General features: G+C 33.9%; 1 protein-coding gene and 2 long non-coding RNA genes across 3 annotated transcripts; all 3 read right to left on the bottom strand.

Moving 5' to 3' along the window:
* Positions 1 to 14,407: 14,407 nt before the first annotated feature.
* LOC139872724 (uncharacterized) lies at positions 14,408 to 15,868 on the bottom strand. The gene is made up of 3 exons (XR_011767144.1): positions 15,805 to 15,868; positions 15,018 to 15,082; positions 14,408 to 14,540 (listed from the first exon to the last, which is right to left on the bottom strand). It is a non-coding gene; the product is annotated as an uncharacterized lncRNA (long non-coding RNA).
* Positions 15,869 to 17,442: 1,574 nt separating this feature from the next.
* Positions 17,443 to 22,350, bottom strand: LOC139870683 (uncharacterized). The gene is made up of 2 exons (XM_071858466.1): positions 20,562 to 22,350; positions 17,443 to 17,474 (listed from the first exon to the last, which is right to left on the bottom strand). The coding sequence occupies exons 1-2, from the start codon at positions 22,348 to 22,350 to the stop codon at positions 17,443 to 17,445; spliced, it is 1,821 nt and encodes a 606-aa protein (XP_071714567.1).
* Positions 22,351 to 22,784: 434 nt separating this feature from the next.
* On the bottom strand, positions 22,785 to 24,246 carry LOC139872723 (uncharacterized). Its single transcript, XR_011767143.1, has 3 exons — positions 24,183 to 24,246; positions 23,395 to 23,459; positions 22,785 to 22,917 (listed from the first exon to the last, which is right to left on the bottom strand). It is a non-coding gene; the product is annotated as an uncharacterized lncRNA (long non-coding RNA).
* Between the last annotated feature and the right edge of the window lie 1,318 nt (positions 24,247 to 25,564).

A 25,564-nucleotide genomic window follows, 5' to 3' on the forward strand; every position in this document is an offset into this window, starting at 1 on the left:
TGCACTTGAAAACTCTCGAAACCTGAGTAAACGTTTAACAAGTATCTGTGCTAGCTCCGTTGACATTGTTATTATCGAAAATTACTTTACAATCCCTCTTCAAAGTAGCCAATTTTGTCACAGCTTCAGCAAATCAACTTCGACTTTCATTCGGATTAGCCTTATTATAATCTTGATTATATAAGTTACCTTTCGTCGTCGTTACCGGAGAATCGTTTATATTTCACCACCTTAGCAGTAAATTTACCAGCAATTTCATTGATCTCTGACCTTCCGAAGAATCATTATGTTCATTGAAACCCTATCATATACTCATCCATATCTTGTAACAAAAATTGCATTAACAATTACCAGGAATCAGCAATCAGTACTTTGAAAACTCACAGCATATCTACATCAACAGTTATATGTATGACATTGATCTCTTAGAATTATGATCTCTCATTTTGAAATTCTAAAAAGCACTCAGTCACAAATCAATACTCTAAATGTTGAAAAAGCTGAATGAAGCAGCAGAAACCATAGACAACCGTAAATGACCTTAATCATCGAAAGTTTGATGATAAAGAATAGTATGTTGGAAAAGCTCAGAAAAGTTAGAAATGGAAAACGGATTGAGCTAACCACGAAGGAGACCAAGGAAAAATACAAGTACCATACCATATATTCAAAGAATTCAGGTAATTCTGAATCCGATGAAACCTTCAACGAATATCTTGCTCTGTACTCATGTTAAAATCTTGCGGAAAATCTTCCTCATCAACCATCGAACTTAGAAATTCTAAAATATCATCATCAATATCTTAGATATTTCTGAGGATATTTTCATAAATATTCTCGTCCGAAAGTATATAACTCTTCGTGCTTCCTGTGTATCATTATGTTGGAAACATTCAAAAAAAAAAAAATTAGTACCGAAAAGCGGATTATGCGAAACTATGAAGGAAGCCGTGGGCAAATCACAAAGAATAAGTTTGACTTCAAAGAATCCAAAAGATTCAAGGCCTACTGAAGTCTTTAGCGAATATCTTGCTCCTTACTCTAAACCCTTGCGGACAATAGTTTCCATCATCCTCTGATCTTAGATATTCAAAGATATTATCATATCTTTCATTACAAATATCCTCCATATTTCTGAAGATATTTTCATAACTATTCTTATCTGAAATCAATAATCTCTTCGTGCTATCAGTGTTACATCATATAGAAACTATTAGTTTCTATATTCTGTAAATTTTCGAGCTTAAAATATGAATGTTATTGAAGTAATGTTGGCAACTGATGCATGAGATAGTATAATATAATGACACTTGATCAATGTGATTATATTACAGTAAGTCATGCTGAATTTCTAAATGGAACATGATGATTCACAGATTATAACGTCATCATGTGTCATGTTACATAACTCTTTCATTCTGATTAACTTCTGAACATATCAAGAAAATATATTCTTGATAGTTCTATTCTCAGTGATTCTGGTAATTTGACAAATCAAATCGTGCTAATACGTTCTTTCTTGTTTAGAACATTAAGCTCATTCGAAACTCCACACCTATGAATTCTGGACCGTTACTTGCAAAAAGAAAACCAAAGCAAGAAACTCCGAACTAGAAAGGGGGTATATATCGCAGCAAATAAGAGAGCGCATTAACTGTGGATGACAATAATTATAGGAGACAGAAGCAAGGACATTGAAATATAAGGGAAGATATAAAATCCAATAACAACACAGAAGTTACAAACCGTGGATATTAATACGAATAACAATATAAAGACACGGTATAATTAAGAATAGTATCCCCCCAAGGCAATAGTAGAAGTAAATATATTTTCTGGTGGAAGATTGAAAATAAGGATGACAGATACATAGATAGGAAAATATCAAGAATCAGAACTGGAAGGAGCGTTTCCCCAATATTTTAGAAGTAGGAATAGAGGAAGAAAGTATAGAAATGGTGAAAGTAATGGAACGTAAGAAGTTCATTTATAGTGAAAATACCAGACAAAGAAATCAAGGCAGATTTCCGCATTAATTATAGAAATCTTTATTTCCTTATTCGCCGAAGAATCAAATCTTTTTGATTTCGAAGATTTTCTATAAATCCCATGAATTCCGGAATTCAACCCTAACTCTGTCAACAGTTAAGATGAATCTTTACTTTCCTATTTCACTCTTTGGTGATAACTTCATTCGTACTCTTTGAATAATCGAATTATTTTTATCCATATTACTCAATGATGATAAAACTCTATTCATCAAGTCATATTCGTCAGGAAAACATTTTTTATTGTTAGCCATGACCACCTCACTCAAATTTCGGGACGAAATTTCTTTAACGGGTAGGTACTGTAGTGACCCGGAAATTTCCGACTAAATTTAAACTTAATCTTCATATGATTTCGATACGATGAGCAAAGTATGTAGAATTGAGTCTAGAAAATTTTGAAACAATGTTCATATATTCAATTGACCTTCGACCATTACCGACGATTCACGAACAACTATTTTTAAATAGATGCATGTATATATATATATATATATATATATATATATATATATATATATATATATATATATATATATATATATATATATATATATATATATATATATATATATATATATATATATATATATCTAATAATTTGAATTGTAAATTAGAATAATATAAAGTATAATAGAAGTTATTAGGAATATATTACTTAATATGTAATTGTTACTGTTATTGTTTTGTATATGAAATGAGTGCTCAATTTGTTAAATAATACTCCATTAAGTTGTTATGAAAGATCACACCATTTGTCCGATTACCCTTTCATCCTAATATAATATCAAACCTTTATTCATTAATATAGAAGTAGATAGTTAAAAACAACCAGTGATTTATCTTCATGATATATAATCCAATCATTTTAGTTCAATAAAACATTCAAGTGATAAATTCATTATCACAGTTCACTCATCCATTTCATTTTCATAATCGATCAATTCATATAATTAAACTTTACTGTTCTTGATTTCAATCACTTAATACATACAAATATAGATATTAACCAAAAATCCAAAACACTTTTCTTCTTTCTGTTTCCTATCTCAATCATCACCATTATTTTCAACCAACCCCACGATTGAAATTGTGTTACGTATTCTTTAATATCAACTTTTTCTGATTGGTGTCTAATCCATCAATTCTTATATTTTTATATATCTTCTTATATGAAAATAGATATAAGAATATACATCATTGCATATGGAAACCAATCACCTATCTCTCTATCTCTTTCTCCTATTTTTCAACCGTTTCCCATTTGATCTCTATGTTTCACTTAATCAAACCACCACTATCTTCGCGTTTTATGATTTCAATCCCCAACATAACCATAAACCATCAACTAGTTCATCCCTTACTCCACTAATATTACTACCTTTGAACTCTTGTTATTAACATTATCGATCATCATACACCGTATAAAATCGAATGCTAAAAATCAAACACCATCATCATGCTATTTTTCTCTTCATCAAACAAACATTCTGTACGCTTGCTACGTGGCTCCTTGTTTTGTTGGAAGACCACATTACATAAACCCACAAACCACTTCCATGATTGACCCATGTTATTTTTCTGTTCTAATTTGAACCAAAGCCAAAGAACCACCCACGACACCATCACTTCTCTCTCTCTCTCTCTCTCTCTCTCTCTCTATTCACTCTTCCTTGCTTTTCTATTATTGTTGCACGCTGCTGTAACCTTCTTTTGTTTCTGTTTTTAGACGAGCAAAATGAATCACCAATTAAACCGCCTGCTACTGCAACAGCATCAATTTTTTTTCTGATTCAGCTCGTTGTTCACCTTAACCCGTCTTCCTGTTGTAACGCGTTTTTTTTTCTCCTGTTTCAGTTTCAACTAGATAGTGATAATAAACAAACTTAGATGTGAGCTGTAAAGTGAAAAAATATGTGCTGGTTGTTTCCATTATAAAGCTGAACCCCACACCCACTTGTTAAAGTGATAGGGTGTTACACTGCACGATATTTTTTTTTCTCCAACAAACTATGCAGAAAATTTAGGCCAACTGGATTTCTAGTTGGGCTTAAATAAACTCGTTGGGCCATGTTCCTATTGGTGTAATCGGGCCGCCATCAGTTGTGCTATTACTTCTACTTCTACTTCGTTTCATTTTTTTTTTTTTTTTGTGATACATTATGGGGGATTAAGTAAGGGGTGATGACGATATGGGATGATGATAATGTTAATGATGATGAGTGTGTTAGATAATAATGATAACGAACGATTATTATGTTGATGAAAATCGAGTAAACGAAGGTGATGATGATGGGAAGATAGACGATTAAGAAGATGTTGATGATTAAGAAAATTATGATGATGAATGACGAAAAAGGTAACAGTGATGATGTTGGTATTATGATGATGATGATAACGGTTATGATACGATTATGATAGTGGCCGTCGTATTGTGATGATAGTTATGAAAATTAAGAATTGATGATAATATAGATGATAATGATATTATGTACATGAAAATTGATATGATGATGAAGTTGAGGATGATTATGATGTACGCGTATGATATTGATGATGTTTTAGATGATGAAGATAACGGATTATTAGAAGATGGAAGAGACAAATAGACATGTAGGATAAGTAGATTCGGTTTAGAAGTTATTCAGAAATGTTCAGCTAGAGGGATGGTTTATGGGTGTGGTCAGGGAACAAGAGGTTCTGAGTTCGAACCTCGGCTACTGCAAATCATTTAATCCTTTTTATGTTTTGGGCCGTGAGCATATTAGGTTGGGTTTGTAAATTGGGCCATTGTATTAGACCAAGCCCAATAGGTAACAAGCCTCGTGAACTGATTGATGGAAGAGTTAAATAAATTTCAATCCGAATGTTAAAAGATAAAACAAAATAGAGTAATGGTTAGGCGAATTGTGGGTGAGCGGGAGGTCATGGGTTCAAGTCCGGGAAGCTGTGTTTATTTTCTTTTTAAGAGATCATTTCTTGGAGGTAGTTTTATTATCCTTATTATTATTATTATTAACATTATTATTATTAATACAAATAAAATGACAAACATTAAAAACAAAATTATTATTTTCAATATGATTACTAAATATAATTATTACTATTAATATTATTAAATTAGTACTATTATAGTTATTAATATTACAAACAAAAGATTCATATAAAAACATAGTTATTACATAACAACTCTATTAGTATTTTTATAATTATTTATGTAAAATATATAAAACAAATATATTTAAGTTATTAATGAAACCTATAATTTATCAAGATAATATTTATATCACTAATAATATATAAATGTGTTCGAATTCCATTATATGTGTTAATATATACATAAATGATATAGGTTCGTGAATCCAAGGCCAACCCTGCATTGTTCAATATAGTCATATGTATTTTTACTACAAAATACATTAGGTGAGTTTCATTTGATTCCCTTTTTACTCTTTACGTTTTTGGGCTGAGAATACATGCAAATGCTTTATTAACTGTTTTACAATATTTATATGCGTGAGTTTCATTTGCTCCCTTTTTAAATGCTTTTGCAATATACATATTCTTGGGACTGAGAATACATGCGCTGCTTTTATAATTGTTTTACGAAATAGACACAAGTAATCGAAACTATATTCTATGGCTGGATTATTAAACCGAATATGCCCCTTTTTATTAAGTCTGGTAATCTAAGAATTAGGGAACAAACACCCTAATTGACGCGAATCCTAAAGATAGATCTATCGGGCCCAACAAGCCCCATCCAAAGTACCGGATGCTTTAGTACTTCGAAATTTATATCATGTCCGAAGGAGGATCCCGAAATGATGGGGATATTCTTATATGCATATTGTTAATGTCAGTTACCAGGTGTTCAATCCATATGAATGATATTTTTGTCTCTATGCATGGGACGTATGTTTATGAGAAATGAAAATATGAAATCTTGTGGTCTATTAAAATTATGAAATAATTACTTATGTTAAACTAATGAACTCACCAACCTTTTGGTTTGAAATGTCCCGTTCTTATTGATTAAAAACGTTCCATATTAATTGATTTCGTTGCGAGGTTTTGACCTCTATATGAGACGTTTTTCAAAGACTGCATTCATTTTAAAACAAACCATAACCTTTATTTCATCAATAAAGGTTTAAAAGGCTTTACGTAGATTATCAAATAATGATAATCTAAAATATCCTGTTTACACACGACCATTACATAATGGTTTACAATACAAATATGTTACAACAAAATAAGTTTCTTGAATGCAGTTTTTACACAATATCATACAAGCATGGACTCCAAATCTCGTCCTTATTTAAGTATGCGACAGCGGAAGCTCTTAATAATCACCTGAGAATAAACATGCTTAAAACGTCAACAAAAATGTTGGTGAGTTATAGGTTTAACCTATATATATCAAATCATAATAATAGACCACAAGATTTCATATTTCAATACACATCCCATACATAGAGATAAAAATCATTCATATGGTGAACACCTGGTAATCGACATTAACAAGATGCATATATAAGAATATCCCCATCATTCCGGGACACCCTTCGGATATGATATAAATTTCGAAGTACTAAAGCATCCAGTACTTTGGATGGGGCTTGTTGGGCCCGATAGATCTATCTTTAGGATTCGCGTCAATTAGGGTGTCTGTTCCCTAATTCTTAGATTACCAGACTTAATAAAAAGGGGCATATTCGATTTCGATAATTCAACCATAGAATGTAGTTTCACGTACTTGTGTCTATTTTGTAAATTATTTATAAAACCTGCATGTATTCTCATCCCAAAAATATTAGATTTTAAAAGTGGGACTATAACTCACTTTCACATATTTTTACTTCGCCGGGAAGTAAGACTTGGCCACTGGTTGATTCACGAACCTATAACAATATATACATATATATCAAAGTATGTTCAAAATACATTTATAACACTTTTAATATATTTTGATGTTTTAAGTTTATTAAGTCAGCTGTCCTCGTTAGTAACCTACAACTAGTTGTCCACAGTTAGATGTACAGAAATAAATCGATAAATATTATCTTGAATCAATCCACGACCCAGTGTATACGTATCTCAGTATTGATCACAACTCAAACTATATATATTTTGGAATCAACCTCAACCCTGTATAGCTAACTCCAACATTCACATATAGAGTGTCTATGGTTGTTCCGAAATATATATAGATGTGTCGACATGATAGGTCGAAACATTGTATACGTGTCTATGGTATCTCAAGATTACATAATATACAATACAAGTTGATTGAGTTATGGTTGGAATAGATTTGTTACCAATTTTCACGTAGCTAAAATGAGAAAAATTATCCAATCTTGTTTTACCCATAACTTCTTCATTTTAAATCCGTTTTGAGTGAATCAAATTGCTATGGTTTCATATTGAACTCTATTTTATGAATCTAAACAGAAAAAGTATAGGTTTATAGTCGGAAAAATAAGTTACAAGTCGTTTTTGTAAAGGTAGTCATTTCAGTCGAAAGAACGACGTCTAGATGACCATTTTAGAAAACATACTTCCACTTTGAGTTTAACCATAATTTTTGGATATAGTTTCATGTTCATAATAAAAATCATTTTCTCAGAATAACAACTTTTAAATCAAAGTTTATCATAGTTTTTAATTAACTAACCCAAAACAGCCCGCGGTGTTGCTACGACGGCGTAAATCCGGTTTTACGGTGTTTTTCGTGTTTTCAGGTTTTAAATCATTAAGTTAGCATATCATATAGATATAGAACATGTGTTTAGTTAATTTTAAAAGTCAAGTTAGAAGGATTAACTTTTGTTTACGAACAAGTTTAGAATTAACTAAACTATGTTCTAGTGATTACGAGTTTAAACCTTCGAATAAGATAGTTTTATATATATGAATCAAATGATGTTATGAACATCATTACTATCTCAAGTTTAGTAGGTAAACCTACTGGAAGTGATAAGAAATGATCTAGCTTCAAAGGATCTTGGATGGCTTGAAAGTTCTTGAAGTAGGATCATGACACAAAAACAAGTTCAAGTAAGATTTTTACTCGAATTAAGATAGTTTATAGTTATAGAAATTGAATCAAAGTTTGAATATGAATATTACCTTGAATAAGAAAGATAACCTACTGTATATAACAAAGGTTTCTTGATCTTATATGATTACTTGGAATGGATTAGAAAGCTTGGAAGTAAATTAGTAAACTTGAAGGGATTTTTGAAGTGTTCTTGAAGTGTTCTTCCTATGATGATTATAGCTTGATTCTTGAAGTGATTTTTGATGAAGATGATGATTAACTACTGGAAAAATACGTTCATAATAGTGTGGGTGTGTTGAGAGAGAATTAGAAAGAGAATTGGAAGTGAAATGGAGTGAATGATGAGTGGTAATTGGTGAGTGGTGAGTGGGGTTAAAAGGAGTTCTAGTTAGTTGACTAGCTCATGGTAGAAGTTAAAATTGATTAGTCATACATGACATAATCAAGAGTGGAATCCCATGCTAGTTCCTATTGGTATATACCCATAGTAAGTACGTTTTGAAGCTGTGTATAATACGGGTAAAAATACGACTAGAATTCTTGATGAAAGAAAAGAATGGGAAAGTAACTGTAACCATTTTCGTTAAGTATGAGTGTTTTGATATATGTCTTGAAGTCTTCCAAAAGTATTTTAATACATCTAAATACACTACATGTATATACATTTTAACTGAGTCGTTAAGTCATCGTTAGTCGTTACATGTAAGTGTTGTTTTGAAACCTTTAAGTTAACGATCTCAATTAATGTTGTTAACCCATTGTTTATTATATCTAATGAGATGTTAAATTATTATATTATCATGATATTATGATATATTAATATATCTTAATATGATATATATACATTTAAATGTCGTTACAACGATAATCGTTACATATATGTCTCGTTTCGAAATCCTTAAGTTAGTAGTCTTGTTTATATGTATATAACTCATTGTTAATATACTTATGGAGATACTTACTTATCATAATCTCATGTTAACCATATGTATATCCATATATATATCGTCATGTCGTTTTTACAAGTTTTAACGTTCGTGAATCGCCGGTCAACTTGGGTGGTCAATTGTCTATATGAAACATATTTCAATTAATCAAGTCTTAACAAGTTTGATTGCTTAACATGTTGGAAACATTTAATCATGTAAATATCAATCTCAATTAATATATATAAACATGGAAAAGTTCGGGTCACTACAGTACCTACCCGTTAATTAAATTTCGTCCCGAAATTTTAAGCTGTTGAAGGTGTTGACGAATCTTCTGGAAATAGATGCGGGTATTTCTTCTTCATCTGATCTTCACGCTCCCAGGTGAACTCGGGTCCTCTACGAGCATTCCATCTAACCTTAACAATTGGTATCTTGTTTTGCTTAAGTCTTTTAACCTCACGATCCATTATTTCGACGGGTTCTTCGATGAATTGGAGTTTTTCGTTGATTTGGATTTCATCTAACGGAATAGTGAGATCTTCTTTAGCAAAACATTTCTTCAAATTCGAGACGTGGAAAGTGTTATGTACAGCCGCGAGTTGTTGAGGTAACTCAAGTCGGTAAGCTACTGGTCCGACACGATCAATAATCTTGAATGGTCCAATATACCTTGGATTTAATTTCCCTCATTTACCAAATCGAACAACGCCTTTCCAAGGTGCAACTTTAAGCATGACCATCTCTCCAATTTCAAATTCTATATCTTTTCTTTTAATGTCAGCGTAGCTCTTTTGTCGACTTTGGGCGGTTTTCAACCGTTGTTGAATTTGGATGATCTTCTCGGTAGTTTCTTGTATAATCTCCGGACCCGTAATCTGTCTATCCCCCACTTCACTCCAACAAATCGGAGACCTGCACTTTCTACCATAAAGTGCTTCAAACGGTGCCATCTCAATGCTTGAATGGTAGCCGTTGTTGTAGGAAAATTCTGCTAATGGTAGATGTCGATCCCAACTGTTTCTGAAATCAATAACACATGCTCGTAGCATGTCTTCAAGCGTTTGTATCGTCCTTTCGCTCTGCCCATCTGTTTGTGGATGATAGGCAGTACTCATGTCTAGACGAGTTCCTAATGCTTGCTGTAAAGTCTGCCAGAATCTTGAAATAAATCTGCCATCCCTATCAGAGATAATAGAGATTGGTATTCCATGTCTGGAGACGACTTCCTTCAGATACAGTCGTGCTAACTTCTCCATCTTGTCATCTTCTCTTATTGGCAGGAAGTGTGCTGATTTGGTGAGACGATCAACTATTACCCAAATAGTATCAAAACCACTTGCAGTCCTTGGCAATTTAGTGATGAAATCTATGGTAATGTTTTCCCATTTCCATTCTGGGATTTCGGGTTGTTGAAGTAGACCTGATGGTTTCTGATGCTCAGCTTTGACCTTAGAACACGTCAAACATTCTCCTACGTATTTAGCAACATCGGCTTTCATACCCGGCCACCAAAAATGTTTCTTGAGATCCTTGTACATCTTCCCCGTTCCAGGATGTATTGAGTATCGGGTTTTATGAGCTTCTCTAAGTACCATTTCTCTCATATCCCCAAATTTTGGTACCCAAATCCTTTCAGCCCTATACCGGGTTCCGTCTTCCCGAATATTAAGATGCTTCTCCGATCCTTTGGGTATTTCATCCTTTAAATTTCCCTCTTTTAAAACTCCTTGTTGTGCCTCCTTTATTTGAGTAGTAATGTTATTATGAATCATTATATTCATAGATTTTACTCGAATGGGTTCTCTGTCCTTCCTGCTCAAGGCATCGGCTACCACATTTGCCTTCTCCGGGTGGTAACGAATCTCAAAGTCATAATCATTCAATAATTCAATCCACCTACGCTGCCTCATATTCAGTTGTTTCTGATTAAATATGTGTTGAAGACTTTTGTGGTCGGTATATATAATACTTTTGACCCCATATAAGTAGTGCCTCCAAGTCTTTAATGCAAAAACAACCGCGCCTAATTCCAAATCATGCGTCGTATAATTTTGTTCGTGAATCTTCAATTGTCTAGACGCATAAGCAATCACCTTCGTTCGTTGCATTAATACACAACCAAGACCTTGCTTTGATGCGTCACAATAAATCACAAAATCATCATTCCCTTCAGGCAATGACAATATAGGTGCCGTAGTTAGCTTTTTCTTCAATAACTGAAACGCTTTCTCTTGTTCATCATTCCATTCAAATTTCTTCCCTTTATGCGTTAATGCAGTCAAGGGTTTTGCTATTCTGGAAAAGTCTTGGATGAACCTTCTGTAGTAACCAGCTAGTCCTAAAAATTGGCTTATGTGTTTCGGAGTTTTCGGGGTTTCCCACTTTTCAACAGTTTCTATCTTTGCCGGATCCACCTCAATACCTTCTTTGTTCACTATGTGACCGAGGAATTGAACTTCTTCCAACCAAAATGCACACTTTGAAAACTTAGCGTACAATTCTTCCTTCCTCAATACTTCTAACACCTTTCTCAAATGTTCACCGTGTTCTTGGTCATTCTTTGAGTAAATAAGTATGTCATCAATGAAAACAATGACAAACTTGTCAAGGTATGGTCCACACACTCGGTTCATAAGGTCCATGAACACAGCTGGTGCATTAGTTAAACCAAACGGCATGACCATAAACTCGTAATGACCGTAACGTGTTCTGAAAGCAGTCTTTGGAATATCATCTTCTTTCACCCGCATTTGATGATACCCGGAACGTAAGTCAATCTTTGAATAAACAGACGAGCCTTGTAGTTGATCAAATAAGTCGTCGATTCTCGGTAGTGGGTAGCGGTTCTTGATGGTAAGTTTGTTCAACTCTCGGTAGTCGATACACAACCTGAATGTACCATCTTTCTTCTTGACAAACAAAACAGGAGCTCCCCACGGTGATGTGCTTGGTCGAATGAAACCACGCTCTAAAAGTTCTTGTAATTGGCTTTGCAGTTCTTTCATCTCGCTGGGTGCGAGTCTGTAAGGAGCACGAGCTATTGGTGCAGCTCCTGGTACAAGATCTATTTGAAATTCAACGGATCGATGTGGGGGTAATCCCGGTAATTCTTTCGGAAATACATCGGGAAATTCTTTTGCAATGGGAACATCATTGATGCTCTTTTCTTCAGTTTGTACTTTCTCGACGTGTGCTAGAACAGCATAGCAACCTTTTCTTATTAGTTTTTGTGCCTTCAAATTACTAATAAGATGTAGCTTCGTGTTGCCTTTTTCTCCGTACACCATTAAGGGTTTTCCTTTTTCTCGTATAATGCGAATTGCATTTTTGTAACAAACGATCTCTGCATTCACTTCTTTCAACCAGTCCATACCGATTATCACATCAAAACTCCCTAACTCTACTGGTATCAAATCAATCTTAAATGTTTCGCTAACCAGTTTAATTTCTCGATTCTGACATATATTATCTGCTGAAATTAATTTACCATTTGCTAATTCGAGTAAAAATTTACTATCCAAAGGCGTCAATGGACAACTTAATTTAGCACAAAAATCTCTACTCATATAGCTTCTATCCGCACCCGAATCAAATAAAACGTAAGCAGATTTATTGTCAATAAGAAACGTACCCGTAACAAGCTCCGGGTCTTCCTGTGCCTCTGCCGCATTAATATTGAAAACTCTTCCGCGGCCTTGTCCATTCGTGTTCTCCTGGTTCGGGCAATTTCTAATAATGTGGCCCGGTTTTCCACATTTATAACAAACTACATTGGCATAACTTGCTCCGACACTACTTGCTCCGCCATTACTCGTTCCGACACCATTTGTTCCTTTCATTCTGTTAACCCCTGGTCCGTAGACATCACACTTCGCCGCGCTATGACCATTTCTTTTACACTTATTGCAAAATTTGGTGCAGAACCCCGAGTGATACTTTTCACACCTTTGGCATAGCTGCTTCTGATTGTTGTTGTTGTTGCGGTTATTATTGTTGTTGGGATGATTGTTGTAGTTGCTGTTGTTGTTGTTGTTGTTGTTGTTGGGCCGTTTGTTGTAGTTGCGATTGATGTTGCGATTGTTGGGATAATTGTTGCGATTATTGTTGTAATTGCTGTTGTTGTTGTATTGGTGATTCTTATCACCGTTTTCCTCCCACTTTCTTTTGACTTGCTTCACATTGGCCTCTTCAGCAGTCTGTTCTTTAATTCTTTCTTCAATCTGATTCACTAGTTTGTGAGCCATTCTACATGCCTGTTGTATGGAGGCGGGCTCGTGTGAACTTATATCTTCTTGGATTCTTTCCGGTAATCCTTTCACAAACGCGTCGATCTTCTCTTCCTCATCTTCGAATGCTCCCGGACACAATAGGCACAATTCTGTGAATCGTCTTTCGTACGTGGTAATATCAAATCCTTGGGTTCGTAACCCTCTAAGTTCTGTCTTGAGCTTATTGACCTCGGTTCTGGGACGGTACTTCTCATTCATCAAGTGCTTGAATGCTGACCACGGTAGTGCGTACGCATCGTCTTGTCCCACTTGCTCTAGATAGGTATTCCACCATGTTAACGCAGAACCTGTGAAGGTATGCGTAGCGTACTTCACTTTGTCCTCTTCAGTACACTTACTTATGGCAAACACCGATTCGACCTTCTCGGTCCACCGTTTCAATCCGATCGGTCCTTCGGTTCCATCAAATTCCAAAGGTTTGCAGGCAGTGAATTCTTTGTAGGTGCATCCTACACGATTTCCTGTACTGCTAGATCCAAGGTTATTGTTGGTATGTAGCGCAGCCTGTACTGCGGCTATGTTTGAAGCTAGAAAAGTACGGAATTCCTCTTCATTCATATTCACGGTGTGTCGAGTAGTCGGTGCCATTTCCTTCAAAATAGTCAAATGGAACAAGTTAATCATACAGAATATTAAGAGTAGTTAATAGTATTTCGTAGCATAATATGAACTCATTTATAAAAGCTTTTTCTTCATATTAGCGTTTTATAAGTTTAAATTCGGGTAGTACCTACCCGTTAAGTTCATACTTAGTAGCTAATATACAATTCAACTACTACAATTCTATATGAAAAACTGATTATAATAATATTTCGCGTTCAAACTTTTATACAATATTTTACAAACTTACAATACCGCTTATTTTACATAAAGCATGAAATATAGCACACAATATGAAACGCCCCGTCATAATAATCCATGACGACCAACGTTTACTCGGTCCCATAACCTTGATCGAAAACTCTATATGAATATTTTAAACAACCATTGCATTCATTTATTTAAATGGATTACCCGAAAAGGAAAATCCAACTTTTTAAAAGTTTTAAAGACAACCAAAGGAAATAAATGTTTGCTCAAACGTCAACCAACAACCATAATAACTGAATGTATGAAAACAGAATGCAATATTATACATGTTTAAATAAAAATCTGCGACACAATATGCAGACTCTCTAGCCAGTGGAAGCAAATAATCAATCATCACCTGAGAATAAAACATGCGAGTAAAAGTCAACAAAAATGTTGAGTGAATTATAGGTTTAGTATAACAACAGTATAAAATTAGACCACAAGATTTAATGTTGAGAAACGTCTTAAAAATATTATTACATCTTCCGTGAGCACTTGGTAACTTAACTTGTCTCATTTTATTTACCCTTGCAATATATAATATACACAGAAACATGTGTATCTTCTAACGAAGTACTAAACATTCCGTTAAACACTAGCGCGACTAGCACAGAATGGGGCGGCCAGGCCCGATAGATCTATCCATAGGATTCGCGTTTACTAGCAAGAACCAGTAATTAAAAGTTACCAAATTAGGGAATATTTGTGTTTCAACTCACAATGAATAATTTACCATGATTTGCCACTTGTGTCTAATAGGTAAAACAAAAAAAGCATGTATTCTCATCCCAAAATATTTAAAACATTAGAAAAAGGTGGGACTATAACTCACCTTAAAGTGCGCAGCAAAATACACAAGAGCAACAAAATGCGTAAGAACGTCTCGAAGCGTTTAACCTAGAGTAATAAGGTTGGTCAGTTGTCATACAACACCTTTATAAGTTATCTTCATATTCCTTATATTTTTATTCTATTCTTTTAATTTAGTATTGCAACAACATATAAGCCTTAGATTTGGATAGTGTAGATGATTTGGATAGTTATTTTAATGTTTGTAACTCTAGTGATAGTTCAAGGGTGAAAATCGAAAATTTCAAAAATCATCATCTTTATTCTCGATTCTGCATGTGCCTTTTTTATAGATATATTAAAATAATACTTTCAAGAACTAAAATTGAAATTCATATAAATTATCACCTAGTCTTCCATGTTCGTTTGATTCTTCCATATTATTTATTTTCTTTCATGAATTCAAATAAGTATTTAAAAAAAATGATTCTAAATACGGTAAAATTCTAAGATTTATTTACTACTAGTTTAAGCCACAAAACTATATGATATCGTTACCGGAAAAAAAAAACAGAGCATTCATATATTTTCATTCTTTTGATTGTAAATATGTAATCGAACTAAGTCTACACCGTATTACAAGTACTATAACTTTTGGATTTGTATTTGTCAATAAGAATAGATAAATTTTTAGTCACAAAGCTCTTCAATATTGTTATCGAAACGATGAGTACGAGTTAATCTTGGTTACTTTTAGAGATATCAAAACAAGATAATGAATATGGCTGCATAGCATGTTAATTAATATTCAGTTTAAGAATGAGAAATACCTTGGGAGTAACCGATTTAGTACCGAATTAAATGCGTAGATTAATCTCTCGATCTCGTTTAAGCTTTCTCACTTGCTCTATGTTTCTTTTATTTTCTCTGGTTGTGTGTTTTTTTTTTTTTTTATTTGTTTACGTGAGTGTGTGATGTTTAATCTGGTGGATGTATATATATAACGTTGGGTCTATCCATAAAACTCATGGTGGGCAATTAAATTGGGATTTGAGCACTAGTTTGTTGACTTTATTATTCTTTTCATTTGCTTGAATTATTAAGAACTTATTCTATATTTATATTATAATCATGTCGTTGATGTTTAAATGGATCAGGTGAGAGATAATAACAATATTATCTTTGACCAAGTTATAGCCAAACTCAGTGTATGTTAGTCAACTAGATGGAGGCTTGTAAATTTTAAATGTTTAACTACAAATTTAGAGAATAGATATATTTTGAGTTTTATATCTTTGAAAGATTAGAGAATATATATCTTTTGATTTAAACGTCTGTTGCAACAATTACGATATTATTCTCGATTAACAAAAGTGAAAATTTAAAACCCACTCCATATCTACTATGTAGTATTATTATATAATAATAGTTGTTATTGTTATATTTACTTATTTATATCATTTCTCATACGTACACCTTAGTACAATTGTATTATTATTATTATTACTATTATTATTATTATTATTATTATTATTATTATTTTACTTGGACTTACAAATTAGCCAAGTTTGTTATTTTAAAGAGCAAGGTCCATGTTAGTTGAGTGGTTGCATTCACTATTACAACTAATTTCTTTTTGTTTTTTTTTTTTATATAAACTAGTGGTATGGCCATGGTCCTTTGCCCAATTTATATGCATATGCAAGTCTGCTTTAGCCAATACTTTTTGACTAAATGTATAAAACGACATGTTTGGGTTTTTGTTCAACAACTACCAATAATTGGTACACTTTTAATTATTTGTCTGTTACAATAACTAATCTTGTTTTCTTAATTATTTTAATTGTTTGTTCAATTAATTTTTCTTTCTTTCTCATCACATGTGTATTTTTATATAAAAATTTAGATTTAACAACTAATCATTTGGACTTAATATGACGTGATGATACATTGATGTCAAACTAAATCATTCAACAGTGTGTGCTTAAATTGACTTCAAACATATAAATTATAGACTCTAAACAAAATAAATATAAAATATTAAACCACAAGTTTTTAGGAAGTTTCAAGATTAATTATAAAGACTGTCCATCGTCTTCAAGATTATAAAGATTATAAAGATCGTCTTTCGTCACTATATATACCATTTATCCTCTAATTCTTTAGATACATTATGAGATTGTGAATTAACGATCATAATTATACTAGTCTTTTATTTAGGACAATTATGAACATATATGTATTAAGTAAAAATTTAAATTACATTTATAACTAATCGCGGAAGCAATACTACCATTAATGTTGTTATTATTATTATTATTTTTATATATAATCATAATAAATAACAATAATATCTTAAATGTAATTATTTAATTATTTAAGTTTGGTAGTGGGCAAAATCTATTAGAAGGAATAGATGGACAACTCATAGGGCTCCCAAAAATATTCGATCATATTGCTAAAATGGCCTAATTCATTAATTTGGCCTTTTGACCTTGGCCTGAAAGATAAACGAACTTGATCCGAGATAAATAACATTACGCGATTAAATTACGCGAGAAGGATAAAAATTCATGAAATAAAATATAGAAATATTTTATTAAATCCATATGACATTGGAATGTCTTATAAAGATAATTCGGATTTGGAAATCACAAAATATGATCGTTGGTTTAGAAACTTTAACGAGACGATTCTTCGAATAAAAATGTTATACGTAGGAACGTACTAACACATAAATACACATTTCCATTCAATAAATAATATTGGAATATTATTTAAATTATTTAGAATGTAATAAATCATATAGAAATGACATGGCAAAGCTATCAGTTAACAAAAGTTAAATATTTAATAGAAAAAAAATAACGGAAAAATTAGGGTCATGACAGTACCTGCCTGTTAAAGAAATTTCGTCCCGAAATTTAAGCAGGTGTAGGGGTTGACTCGTCATTTGGGAACAAATGCGGGTATTTCTGCTTCATCTGATCTTCACGTTCCCAAGTGAACTCGGGTCCGCGTCTAGCGTTCCATCTAACTCGGACAATAGGAATTCTGCTCTGTTTAAGAGTCTTAACCTCTCGGTCCATGATTTCAATAGGCTCCTCAATAAAATGCAATTGCTTATCAACTTGAAGTTCCTCCAGAGGAATAGTCTGATCGGCCTCGGCCAAACACTTCTTTAAATTCGATATATGGAAAACATCGTGAACAGCACTGAGCTCTTGTGGCAATCTCAAACGATAAGCCACTGGTCCAACTCTTTCAATGATCTCAAATGGTCCCACGAAACGAGGACTCAACTTTCCCCTTTTACCAAAACGGATCACACCCTTCCAAGGCGAAACCTTTAACATAACACGATCACCAACTTGAAATTCAACATCTTTCCTTCCCTTATCGGCATAACTCTTTTGCCGACTTCTAGCGGTTCTCAATCTTTCTTTAATCTGCACAATCTTCTCAGTAGTCTCGTGAATAATTTCTGGACCTGTGAGTTGAGCATCCCCAACCTCATTCCAACAAATAGGAGACCTACACTTCCTACCATACAAAGCTTCAAACGGTGCGGCTTTAATACTTGCATGATAACTGTTGTTATAAGAAAACTCAGCCAGCGGCAAATATTTATCCCACCCATTTCCAAATTCAATAACACACGCCCGCAACATATCTTCTAACGTTTGAATGGTCCTTTCACTTTGACCATCCGTTTGAGGATGATAAGCGGTGCTCATATCCAATCTAGTACCCAAGGCTTCCTGTAAAGATCGCCAAAACCTTGATACAAATCGACTGTCTCGGTCGGAGATAATGGATATAGGAACACCATGCCTACAAACAATCTCCTTCAAATACAAACGAGTGAGTTTCTCCATCGAATCTGTTTCCCTAATCGGCAAAAAGTGAGCCGACTTAGTAAGTCGATCTATAATTACCCAAATGGCATCATAGCCACCCGAAACTCTTGGTAACTTCGTAATAAAATCCATAGTAATACCTTCCCACTTCCACTCGGGAATTTCAGGTTGCACCAAAAGTCCAGACGGCTTTTGATGTTCAGCTTTGACCTTAGCACAGGTCAAACACTTAGCCACATACTTGGCCACATCACCTTTTAAATTATGCCACCAATACAGCTCCTTAAGATCCTGGTACATCTTTCCTGAACCAGGATGAATAGAGTACCTAGTCTTATGAGCCTCATCTAACACAAGTTGTCGGAGGCCTCCAAATTTTGGAACCCAAAGACGTCCCGCAAAGTACCTAGTACCATCAGCTCGTACCTCAAACTTCTTAGCCACGCTTTTTATATTCTCCTTCACGAAATTCTCCTCCTTTAAGGCTTCTTGTTGTGCCTCAAGAATCTGCCTAGCGAGGTTAGTTCGGATTGTCATATTCAAGGCCCTAAACCTGCGAGGTTCAGCCCTCTCTTTACGACTTAACGCATCGGCAACAACATTGGCTTTACCCGGATGATATAAGAGCTCGCAATTATAATCGTTTAACGTCTCAATCCACCTTCGTTGTCTCATGTTCAAATGTTTCTGATCGAGGATATGTTGAAGACTTTTGTGATCTGTGTACACTGTACTCTTAACCCCATACAAATAATGTCTCCAAATCTTAAGCGCAAAAACAACGGCCCCCAACTCTAAATCATGAGTTGTGTAGTTCTGCTCGTGAATCTTCAACTGACGTGACGCGTACGCAATAACTTTCTTTCGTTGCATCAAAACACAACCAAAGCCCTGTCGCGACGCATCACAATAAACAACAAAGTCATCATTACCCTCCGGTAGTGACAATATCGGAGCGGTAGTCAACTTCTTCTTCAAAATCTGAAAAGCATTCTCTTGTTCATCCTTCCACTCATACTTCTTCCCCTTGTGCGTTAAAGCAGTTAGAGGTTTCGCTATACGAGAGAAATCTTGAATGAATCTTCTATAGTAGCCTGCCAACCCTAGAAACTGACGAATCTGTGTAGGAGTCTTCGGAATTTCCCACTTCTCAATTGCCTCAATCTTGGCAGGATCAACTTGTATTCCCTGTTTACTAATAACATGTCCAAGGAATTGAACTTCTCTTAACCAGAAATCACACTTAGAGAATTTAGCGTACAACTCTTCTTTCCTCAACAAATCAAGTACCAACTTCAAATGTTCTTCGTGTTCTTCATCACTCTTGGAATAAATAAGAATGTCGTCGATGAAAACAATAACGAATTTATCCAGATAGGGTCTACACACACGGTTCATGAGGTCCATGAACACAGCAGGTGCATTTGTCAATCCGAACGGCATAACAAGGAATTCGTAGTGACCATAACGGGTGCGAAAAGCAGTTTTCGGAATATCAGATTCTTTAACACGCAGTTGATGATAACCGGAACGAAGATCGATCTTAGAATAAACAGACGAACCTTGTAGCTGATCGAACAGATCATCAATTCTAGGAAGAGGGTAACGGTTTTTAATAGTAAGCTTGTTCAATTCACGATAATCAATACACAAACGAAACGAACCATCTTTCTTTTTGACGAACAGAACAGGAGCTCCCCACGGGGAAGAGCTGGGACGAATGAAACCTTTCTCTAATAAATCTTGAAGTTGACTTGCAAGTTCTTGGAGTTCGGATGGAGCAAGTCTATAAGGCGCACGGGCTACAGGAGCAGCACCCGGTGCTAGATCAATTTGAAACTCGACCGCTCGGTGCGGTGGAAGTCCGGGTAAATCTTCAGGAAACACTTCGGGAAAGTCACGGACGATTGCTACGTCACTCAGCTGTCTTTCTTTTGGATCGGGTTTTCTTACGTGAGCAAGAATAGCATGACACCCTTTCCTGAGATACTTCTGAACTTTCAAACAGCTAATGAGGTTCAACTGCTTGCACTTCCTATCACCATAGATCATTAACGGTTCTCCATCTACTTGAAGAATACGAATAGCCTTCTCATAGCAAACGATCTCAGCTCGATTCTTGGATAGCCAATCCATACCAATGATTACATCAAAACTTCCTAACTCAATAGGTATCAAGTCTAAATCAAAACTTCTATCACCCAAAGTTATACTACAATTACGATACACTTTTTCAGCCTTAAGTAATTTACCATTAGCTACCTCTACAGTATACTTTCCGTCTAAGGTCGATAATGGAGTGATGATTTTAGGACTTAGTTTGCTAGACACGAAACATGAATCCGCACCAGAATCAAATAGAACATGAAGCAGTAAATTATTGACTGAAAACGTACCAGTAACCAACTCAGGATCCTCTTTCGCATCTTTGACATTAATGTTGAACGCTCTACCACGCGCGTTCCCACCATTTTTCTTCTTATCCGGGCACGAATCGATAAAATGTCCTGGTTTTCCGCACCCATAACAAACCCTCGGTGCAACAACTTTATCCTTCCCATTAATAGGTTCCTTTGCAGCAGTATTAGAAATAGAGCTTTTACAATCTTGAGCTATGTGTCCCTGTTTGTTGCACTTAGAACACACAGCTGTACAGAACCCAGTATGGTTCTTGTAGCATCTTGGGCACCTTTGACGCTGATTACCCTGCTTTGAACCCGAGTTATTATGCTTCTTATGCTGATTGTGATTTGAGTTGCGGTTACTTTCCCATTTCCGCTTCCCGCTCTCATCTTTCTTAGCAACCTCATTGCCAGTTTCTCCAGATGAAATCTTCTTTGCCTTACGCAAAATCTTGTCGTTCAGCTTGTGTGCCATAGCTATGGCAGCTTCAATAGTTTGAGGTTCACTGGATTCAACCCCAACTTCAATCAAGTCAGACAATCCTTCAATATAAGCCTCGATCTTGAGGTCTTCGGTAGGAAAAACATTTGGACACAAAAGAGTCAACTCAAAGAATCGCTGGTCATAAGCATCAATATCATTTCCCTTCATTTTTAGATTTTTCAGCTCAGTCTCTAGTTTCTTAAGTTCACCTCTTGGACAGTAGCGGGTGATCATTTTTTGCTTGAAAGCTTCCCAACTAAGGCCATATGCCACATCATTCCCAATAGCACTAACATGATTATTCCACCAGGTCAATGCACTATTTTTCAAAGTGCAACTGGCGAAGTTCACCTTATCCTCTTCTCGGACCCTGCTAGCTCGGAATATAGATTCCAACTTCTCAAACCAACGTGAAAGACCAACTGGTCCTTCAGTACCACAAAACTCTTGAGGTTTACTCCCCATGAAGGTCTTGTGAGAACAACCATCATGGTTCCCATTTCCATTCCCATTATTGCCATTGTTGTTGATATTATTCTGAAGAGTTGTGGCCATAGCAGCAGTGGCAGCAGCGATACCCTCTGCTAACAATCGCTGAAAGCGAGCTTCGGTAGATTCACGAGGAGGCATGATCTTAGCACGAGAATAAAGAAAGATAAGATAAGAAGAAATCACGGTTAGTCACGTAAATCACATGCATATATATAGTAGAAATAACATTAAAATCTAACTTATAATAAATCAGATAATGTTCATTTAACGCATAATAATGCTATAATCATAAAAAGGTCAGGCTGTAGACTAGACTCTAATGCACCCTATTGACCCAGGGTTGACCACATTACGACCACCTAGTTCCCTACAACCAAAGCTCTGATACCAAAAGAAACGCCCCGTCATAATAATCCATGACGACCAACGTTTACTCGGTCCCATAACCTTGATCGAAAACTCTATATGAATATTTTAAACAACCATTGCATTCATTTATTTAAATGGATTACCCGAAAAGGAAAATCCAACTTTTTAAAAGTTTTAAAGACAACCAAAGGAAATAAATGTTTGCTCAAACGTCAACCAACAACCATAATAACTGAATGTATGAAAACAGAATGCAATATTATACATGTTTAAATAAAAATCTGCGACACAATATGCAGACTCTCTAGCCAGTGGAAGCAAATAATCAATCATCACCTGAGAATAAAACATGCGAGTAAAAGTCAACAAAAATGTTGAGTGAATTATAGGTTTAGTATAACAACAGTATAAAATTAGACTACAAGATTTAATGTTGAGAAACGTCTTAAAAATATTATTACATCTTCCGTGAGCACTTGGTAACTTAACTTGTCTCATTTTATTTACCCTTGCAATATATAATATACACAGAAACATGTGTATCTTCTAACGAAGTACTAAACATTCCGTTAAACACTAGCGCGACTAGCACAGAATGGGGCGGCCAGGCCCGATAGATCTATCCATAGGATTCGCGTTTACTAGCAAGAACCAGTAATTAAAAGTTACCAAATTAGGGAATATTTGTGTTTCAACTCACAATGAATAATTTACCATGATTTGCCACTTGTGTCTAATAGGTAAAACAAAAAAAGCATGTATTCTCATCCCAAAATATTTAAAACATTAGAAAAAGGTGGGACTATAACTCACCTTAAAGTGCGCAGCAAAATACACAAGAGCAACAAAATGCGTAAGAACGTCTCGAAGCGTTTAACCTAGAGTAATAAGGTTGGTCAGTTGTCATACAACACCTTTATAAGTTATCTTCATATTCCTTATATTTTTATTCTATTCTTTTAATTTAGTATTGCAACAACATATAAGCCTTAGATTTGGATAGTGTAGATGATTTGGATAGTTATTTTAATGTTTGTAACTCTAGTGATAGTTCAAGGGTGAAAATCGAAAATTTCAAAAATCATCATCTTTATTCTCGATTCTGCATGTGCCTTTTTTATAGATATATTAAAATAATACTTTCAAGAACTAAAATTGAAATTCATATAAATTATCACCTAGTCTTCCATGTTCGTTTGATTCTTCCATATTATTTATTTTCTTTCATGAATTCAAATAAGTATTTAAAAAAAATGATTCTAAATACGGTAAAATTCTAAGATTTATTTACTACTAGTTTAAGCCACAAAACTATATGATATCGTTACCGGAAAAAAAAAAACAGAGCATTCATATATTTTCATTCTTTTGATTGTAAATATGTAATCGAACTAAGTCTACACCGTATTACAAGTACTATAACTTTTGGATTTGTATTTGTCAATAAGAATAGATAAATTTTTAGTCACAAAGCTCTTCAATATTGTTATCGAAACGATGAGTACGAGTTAATCTTGGTTACTTTTAGAGATATCAAAACAAGATAATGAATATGGCTGCATAGCATGTTAATTAATATTCAGTTTAAGAATGAGAAATACCTTGGGAGTAACCGATTTAGTACCGAATTAAATGCGTAGATTAATCTCTCGATCTCGTTTAAGCTTTCTCACTTGCTCTATGTTTCTTTTATTTTCTCTGGTTGTGTGTTTTTTTTTTTTTTATTTGTTTACGTGAGTGTGTGATGTTTAATCTGGTGGATGTATATATATAACGTTGGGTCTATCCATAAAACTCATGGTGGGCAATTAAATTGGGATTTGAGCACTAGTTTGTTGACTTTATTATTCTTTTCATTTGCTTGAATTATTAAGAACTTATTCTATATTTATATTATAATCATGTCGTTGATGTTTAAATGGATCAGGTGAGAGATAATAACAATATTATCTTTGACCAAGTTATAGCCAAACTCAGTGTATGTTAGTCAACTAGATGGAGGCTTGTAAATTTTAAATGTTTAACTACAAATTTAGAGAATAGATATATTTTGAGTTTTATATCTTTGAAAGATTAGAGAATATATATCTTTTGATTTAAACGTCTGTTGCAACAATTACGATATTATTCTCGATTAACAAAAGTGAAAATTTAAAACCCACTCCATATCTACTATGTAGTATTATTATATAATAATAGTTGTTATTGTTATATTTACTTATTTATATCATTTCTCATACGTACACCTTAGTACAATTGTATTATTATTATTATTACTATTATTATTATTATTATTATTATTATTATTATTATTTTACTTGGACTTACAAATTAGCCAAGTTTGTTATTTTAAAGAGCAAGGTCCATGTTAGTTGAGTGGTTGCATTCACTATTACAACTAATTTCTTTTTGTTTTTTTTTTTTATATAAACTAGTGGTATGGCCATGGTCCTTTGCCCAATTTATATGCATATGCAAGTCTGCTTTAGCCAATACTTTTTGACTAAATGTATAAAACGACATGTTTGGGTTTTTGTTCAACAACTACCAATAATTGGTACACTTTTAATTATTTGTCTGTTACAATAACTAATCTTGTTTTCTTAATTATTTTAATTGTTTGTTCAATTAATTTTTCTTTCTTTCTCATCACATGTGTATTTTTATATAAAAATTTAGATTTAACAACTAATCATTTGGACTTAATATGACGTGATGATACATTGATGTCAAACTAAATCATTCAACAGTGTGTGCTTAAATTGACTTCAAACATATAAATTATAGACTCTAAACAAAATAAATATAAAATATTAAACCACAAGTTTTTAGGAAGTTTCAAGATTAATTATAAAGACTGTCCATCGTCTTCAAGATTATAAAGATCGTCTTTCGTCACTATATATACCATTTATCCTCTAATTCTTTAGATACATTATGAGATTGTGAATTAACGATCATAATTATACTAGTCTTTTATTTA

The sequence above is a fragment of the Rutidosis leptorrhynchoides genome, chromosome 10 (assembly GCF_046630445.1).
Source record: "Rutidosis leptorrhynchoides isolate AG116_Rl617_1_P2 chromosome 10, CSIRO_AGI_Rlap_v1, whole genome shotgun sequence".
NCBI lineage: Eukaryota > Viridiplantae > Streptophyta > Magnoliopsida > Asterales > Asteraceae > Rutidosis > Rutidosis leptorrhynchoides.